The 6,905-nt window shown below is 45.3% G+C and overlaps 1 protein-coding gene across 1 annotated transcript; it reads left to right on the top strand.

Moving 5' to 3' along the window:
• The first annotated feature begins 356 nt into the window (after nt 1-356).
• On the top strand, nt 357-5,798 carry parvg (parvin, gamma). The gene is made up of 12 exons (XM_068739764.1): nt 357-417; nt 811-875; nt 1,391-1,493; nt 1,569-1,709; nt 2,377-2,492; nt 2,565-2,620; nt 2,692-2,726; nt 2,819-2,880; nt 3,087-3,155; nt 3,262-3,363; nt 3,872-3,944; nt 5,368-5,798. The coding sequence occupies exons 1-12, from the start codon at nt 357-359 to the stop codon at nt 5,433-5,435; spliced, it is 951 nt and encodes a 316-aa protein (XP_068595865.1). The 3' UTR covers nt 5,436-5,798.
• Nucleotides 5,799-6,905: the final 1,107 nt, after the last annotated feature.

Raw genomic sequence — 6,905 nt, 5'->3', positions numbered from 1 at the left:
CAGGCCTGCAGGAACACCATCAGCACATCGTTGCGCTCAGTGCTGGAGTTAAGTTCGTCTGGAAACACTTTTATTTTGTATCTATGAGAGAAAAGGAAGCGAGGAAACTTCACAGATTCCTTCTTTAGTTTTGACAAGTGTTTGAACAGATGAATTCTGTTCTCCTCTGTGGTTTTAGAAAGAGGAAGTAAAGGAACTGACGTAAAACGGTTAGCTGCCTGGTGGAGAAACCAACACGCTCTGTCGGTCAAAGAGGGGCACCTTTTGTCACCCCTGAGCGTTTCTTCTGCGTTCTGTGGTTTATTTTTCGGTCTTCTCACAGGAGACTCCTTTGAATCTCACCTCGGGCTGAGGCGATGGACGCCGGCGTCTCCGAGTGTCACGAGGAAGATCCTGCAGACAATGAGCTCTTTCAGGGTATGTGTGGATCTGGCGATGCACCAAATATCCTGTAATCAGGCGCCCGTTTGTCTCAGTCTGACAATAATGGTTCCAATACTATATTTAGATTTTAAAGTCTATCTTAAAGGAGCAGTTTTTTGGGTTAGAAGTTGAAATATCTTCATCTTCTTTGGGAGAATCTCTGCTTTACTGTGAAGCTCCAGAAGATCTGAATTATTTAAATTTCTGAGTGAACTGTTCCTTTAAGAGCAGATTTAACAAGTGGTACTTGAAATCTTGAATGTAGTAGTATTTTTTACAGAGTAACATTACTCCTGTATTTTTCTTGACTATTTAACAGCTGTATAGTTTAATGTTGCAGTGATAATAAATTGTATATTCAAAGTCAGGCTGTTTGTCGTCATGCAGGAGAGACGCAGAAGCTCATCCAACCAGCGTCTTTAAAAGACCCCAAACTTGAGATGTTAAAGGAGGTAAGACGATGATTATCTACAGGAAGGCGTTCTTCGGATTCTGTCTCCTCTGCAGCATCAAACCGTCCTGAGATCCAACGGGCTTCCTGAGCTGGCTGCATGCATGTTTGCGGGGAGCAGCATGAATAATCTGACGCAGGGAGAGAGGTGGAAGATCAGTGAAATTTTAATGAACAAATAATTATCAGAGGTGATGGGAGACAGATCAGAGAGTTGCAGCGAGCACCAGGCTGACTTTAAAACTCATTCCGATTGGAGGGGATGGAAGCTTCTCGCGAGTGGAATTAATAAGTAAGTCAATAATTCTGACAGGTCTCAGAAGAAGTGAAACGGAAAGTAAATGAAATATTGTCTATTTTGAGGAGAGAAACTTGTTTGCCTTCGGGATCAAATGATCTAAACCTGATGCACACGCTTACAAAACAAGGAGTTTATCACTATTTTTCTTTGGAGATGACAGAAACTCTTTTGACAGGAGTTGAAGTTTGTTCGTGGAATGAATTTTGTCCCCGTAGGCTTTAGTTTGCTGGATCAACAGCACCTTGAAACCGGAGCACATAGTGGTGCAGCATCTCGAGGAGGATCTGTACGACGGTCTGGTGCTTCATCACCTGCTCTGTGGGTTCAGCGCATCGGAATGTTTTCCATTACTCATTACTCAAATCTTACCAATCATCATTCCCTGATTTCCAGCTCTGTTGGCCGGCGTGCACGTGTCCGTGGAGGAGATAGCGCTGGCCAGCGCCGCCCAGATCAGGAAGCTGGAAGTCATCCTAAAGGAGCTGGAGAGGAAACTGGGCCTGAATGAGAGCCGGATCAAGTGGAACGTCAAACGTGAGTCAGGAAGCCGGCGAGGCTTCAGCAAATGTTCTGGCAGCAACAAGCAGTTACAGCCAGCTTGGCCGGTTTCTTCATCAGCTCTCACCAACTGTGAGGGATTCTGGTGGAGATCAAATGTTCTGAAGGAACGATTCATCCACAACAGAGCGTTCGGTCATCATCCAGCCCGCCATGCTGCATCCCAAAAGACCGTTCTGGAACACCATAGCAACGCAGCATTTATCCTGTACAGCTGAAGAAGACGAGGAAGATGTTTTAACAAACAACTCATATGGCATCTTCGAAGCCTCGAGATTCATCTGATTTGACAAGGAAACCTTTTAATGCTAAAATCTTGCTGCACCCTCGAAACTAAAAGTTTATTCAACAGTTAAACGTCCATTAGGAGCACCATTCATGGTTTTCAGACGCGGCAGAGCGGGTGTGACACTGTAGCACAAAGAAACATGTCTGGAGAAGCAAGATAAAAACTTTAATTCCCATCGCTAAGATGACTCCACCCACAAAGCTAATGCTTTGAGCTTCAAGGCTACAGTGAAGATTTTCAAAGATTATTTGAAATCATACAGTGAGGCTCCAGAAATACATTTTGTCCCGTCTCTGCTTCTGTGCCAGAAGGGGCGAGTTGTTTTTCCTCTGTTTTATTTTGCTCACCTGTCAGTCATCCACAACAAAGACATCCTGGCCACCATTCATCTGCTGGTTGCCATGGTGAGATGCTTCCAGCCTGAGCTGCCTTTGCCACCAAACGTAAAGGTGGAGGTGGTCAACGTGGAAGTGAGTTTCAGCGCTTCATTCTGCCTTCCACAGCTGGTGGGTTTGCTGCTCAGCGTTTCAATTCTCACGCAGGTCAGCAGAAGCGGAATCACGTCTGCCGTGCAGACGGAGGTCCTGACGGAGGAGCGGTGAGCTGGCGGCTGTGTGATTCCGTGGTTGAGGGGAAAACTCAGAGCTCATATTCTTTGTCTTTCGTCAGAGATGGCGGCTCAGAGTCCCTCAGCAGCGATGAACGTGAGTACGTGATGAACGTGGGTAAGGAGCAGCAGTCTAGAGTGACTTTTTAACATTCTCCTCTGACTGTCTGCCCCCCCTCCCCCCACCAGGGGAGGATCCCATCGACCAGCTGCTGAAGCAGGAGGCTCACAAGGTCAACGCGGTGAAGCAGGTACAACAAGGGAAACCGCTGATGTGGTTTAACTCTGTCATCGGCGCCCTGGCAGAGATGGCGTTTTTGGAGACGTAGACCTCGATTCTTTAGATTTAGACATAAGATTCTGATGGTGATCCGGAATATCTGTCTGATCCAGAATGATGGTAAAGGATCAGTTGGTTCACCGGACACTGCCTGACACACACTTTATCATCGTTCAGGCCATTTTACAGTTTGTGAACCGGAATCTGTCCTGTATGGGTCTACAGGTGTTTGATATGGACAAACAGGTAAAGACACAGATCAGACTCCTCTAGAAAATAAACGACTCATGGATTAGTTCTGCTGAGGCTTCACTTCCTGTCTGGGACTGACTCCTGTGTGTTTTCTGTCCAGTTTGCTGATGGTGTGATTCTCCTGCTGCTGATTGGACAGCTGGAAGGCTTCTTCATCCCGCTCCATGACTTCAGCCTGACCCCTGTCAACTCCAACGAGATGGTACCGTATCGCATTCAGTGCGGATTCAATATAGATTTAATATGGATCCTTCACATACGTTCACAAGGTCACAGCAGATAATCAGAATCAGGCCTGTTCCAATATGTTTTTAATGAAATTAAGACTTTACAATTCCAATAATTGAAGCAGGGGCTTTTATAATCCTGCATATAATTATAACCTTTATCAGTCAATGAAAACTCTTTTATCTCTGTTCAGTTTCTGACACTCTGTTATTCCGTTCACACAGGCGCTATACGAGCCACTGGGAGCTAACGAGGGTTCAGTGTCTTTATACTTCCTGAGCAGTGAATTATATGTAATTAAACTGGTTGTTTAAGAGAATATACTCTATATTCAGATTCAAGCAGTTGAATCACCTTTGACCATTTATTGTTTGTGAAGTATTTGTTTAAATTTACAAACATTTCTGCAGAGATGGTGTATTAAAACAATGAGCTATGATGAAACATTCATTGCTGCAGTTTTCCATCTCTCTGATCTCCAGCTTCACAACGTGTCCTTGGCCTTGAACCTCCTCGGAGACATGGGCCTTCAAGTTTATAGAGTCGACGCACAAGGTGAGCAGAAAGCGCATCAGTAGCACAACCTCTGTCAGTGCTAACATTAAGATTCCAAGCGCAGACGATGAGAGGAGGAATAAAACAATTGCAATAGAGAAAACTAATTCGGATGATTTCCTCTCCGGAGTATTTATCTGTCTGACAGGGAGACGTGTTTGTGCGAAGCGAGGAAGGCGTGTGAGTTCTTAATCTCCGCCGCCACTGGAGTGTGGGTTTGTCAGTGCTTCCGAGAGAACGATGGAATTGCTTTCGGAATATGAATGAGTGTCGGTGGGGATGACTTGGCTGGGGCCGAGGTCATCATCATTCATTTGGAGAGGGTCTCACGGGGATGATGTCACTGTGGCGCCCGCTGATAGACACGAGGATTTAACCTCCCTGCTGTGGAGATGTATCCTCGGTTTGTGTCTGGAAGAAGACCCGGCATCAGAATTCATCAGCCGTATAGCAGTGTTCAGATTTCGTATAATCGTATCTGTAACGGCTTTATGTGTTTTCAACTAGAGCCGACAATCAGAGTCGGAGATTTGACATTGGCATTGTGGTTTGTTCACAAACAGTTGCCTTTGCGGTAAAATAAATGATTTATGTGTAAAGGTTCAGGTGAAAAGGAACTCAGGTAAAGGGCCAAGTCTTACAGGGAACTGACTAAAGGGCTACACTAATAACATCACAGCAGGAGAGGCCTGTATGGTGAAAACTGAATCCGGATCAATAACATCAGCTTCGGTGTGAGGTGTATTTCCATAAAAATGACAAGTAAGTCTTTATCTACCGTTACTCTCCCCCCTCACTGGCGGTCAGGGCAAGTTAAAGTTTGCAGTTCTGCGGTAAAACGTCGTAAATGTTTAGCAGATGAATCAACATCTGGAGTGTTCCTTTAAGATGCCTGCTCATTTACTAATCTAATCCAATCAGAAATATCTCCTTCACTTCCCTGCAGCTCCGCCATCGATAAAATGTTCCGTGTTTCCCCAAGCTTGAATTCTCTGCAGACGGTAACTGTAAAGCAAATCCTCAACACGATAACTGTTAATGCTGTTAATGCAAGGGCCAGCACAATTAATCTAAGCCAGGAGCAAGTGGCTAATTTAATTTATTTTTAGTGCCTTTTTAATTAACGGCATAATTGCTGTGATGGAACGAGGAATCCCTGCACTCCAGGTTTAAAAGTGGAGCGTGCTGCGTTGCCTTAATGAGGTTAGCAGGCGGCGAGTCAATCTTCATGTCACATTCAGTCAGTCAGTGCGTCTGCTGGACTCACCGAGGACGTACTGATCAAATTCCCATCTCATAATTGTTTTTTTCTCCTCCTGATCTCTGAGGATGAGGATGAAGATGAGGGCTGGCTAATGTTAGTAAAAGCATTCTCATGTCCTCATAAATACTGATGAGCCGTTTTCTGTGGATCATGTGGCAGATATCGTCTCCCGGGACGCCGCTGCCACCTTCAAGGTCCTCTACGCCCTGTTCAGGAAACACAAATGAAGATGAAGCAGAGAAACATAACCCCTGCTGAAGACCGCCGGAGGTCCTGATCATGCACATTTAGACATTTCACTGATTCTCTGGAGCTAATTTAAAGTAAATGCGAGCGGCTTAACGCATCACACATCAGCAGCAGCATTCGTTTTCTGAGGGCCCAATCAGAGCGGCTTGCGCGACAGCATTTTGGAGCAGAATCGACTCAGTTAAACCTCCAGTTTGTGCATCCGCTCGTGGTCGGAAGATTGGTCCACTGTTTCTCAGAGAGCTTCATTTTGAGGGGTCGTAGCTTTCATTATAATCTGCGTTGACCCCGCTTATATCAAACACAGGGAAAGTAAAGAAAGAGATGGCTGTCAAATCCAAAGGAGATTCCCAAACCAGGCATGGGATTAAGAAGAAAGTAAAATGAAATACAGCGTGTAACTCCTCCAGAGGAGGAATTCAATAAAATATAAATTCTAACGAGACATGGGAGCTTGTTTTTTCTTACTTGGATGGTAATCCACGTATCACTGTCATAAACTACAACCTCATAATTCCTGAACCAGTCGACACACTCGTGAGAAAATGTGCTGCGTCTCACACTCGCATCACTTCCCCAACAAAAATGGAATGATGATTTTCTGGACGCTCGTTCCAAGTCTGAGCCGGTAGCGGTAGCGCCGAATCGAAAGGAGCGAGCTCACGAGGCGGTCGGACGAAACCGGAAGGTGATGTGGCGTGTTGCGTGTGCGACTTAGCAGGAAGGAAGGAAATCAAACAGGCTCCTGAAACTCCAGAACTGTCCACTAGTGATCGGCTCAGGATGGACGTCTGAATGGAGATCTTTTAAGTTTACTTGACATTCAGTAAAAATGGCTGTTGTGTTTGTTCCTGGTAATTTACCTGGAACATCAGTGTTTCTTCCTCATTATATTTCCTTGCTGGGGAAGGAACGCAACACTTTTAATTTGTCATCCTTGAGTAAGGCGTCTTTATGATCACTGGGAACGTCTCGCTTGACCTCCTCTCTCTGAATACCGCCGTCGTTCCTTTTTTTTTATTTCTGTTGCTGAATTGTTCGCGGCTCAACGGAGGATATGCTGCCGGCTGAGAGGGCGAGACTCAAATAAAGGAAAAGCAGGTTATGTGTTCAATTAACTGTGTAAAGTCAGATTAGAAAAGAAGGGTCATACCAAACAAGAGACATTTCTTTAAACTGTTACATTTAGGTAATTCCTATAATGTAAGATCCAGAGGGACTGAGGGTGCTTTCAAACCAACCATCCAAAACATGAACGGACAGGATCTCAAGGCTCGGCCAGAGCAAGGACAGTGTCCGGTAGAATCTTTGCAGATGATGTGATTCTGTTCAGCTGAACCCGTTTTACAGGCCCCTACAACTGGAAGGAGACACAGAGGTTCATCTGGCCTGGATCTTAGGATCCTCCAGGAGGAGCTGGAAATTGTCGCTGGGAAGATGGACATCTG

Source organism: Brachionichthys hirsutus, chromosome 5 (assembly GCF_040956055.1).
Source record: "Brachionichthys hirsutus isolate HB-005 chromosome 5, CSIRO-AGI_Bhir_v1, whole genome shotgun sequence".
NCBI lineage: Eukaryota > Metazoa > Chordata > Actinopteri > Lophiiformes > Brachionichthyidae > Brachionichthys > Brachionichthys hirsutus.
Note: the sequence above shows the minus strand (reverse complement) of the source record. Positions and strands in the feature narration are given on the sequence as shown.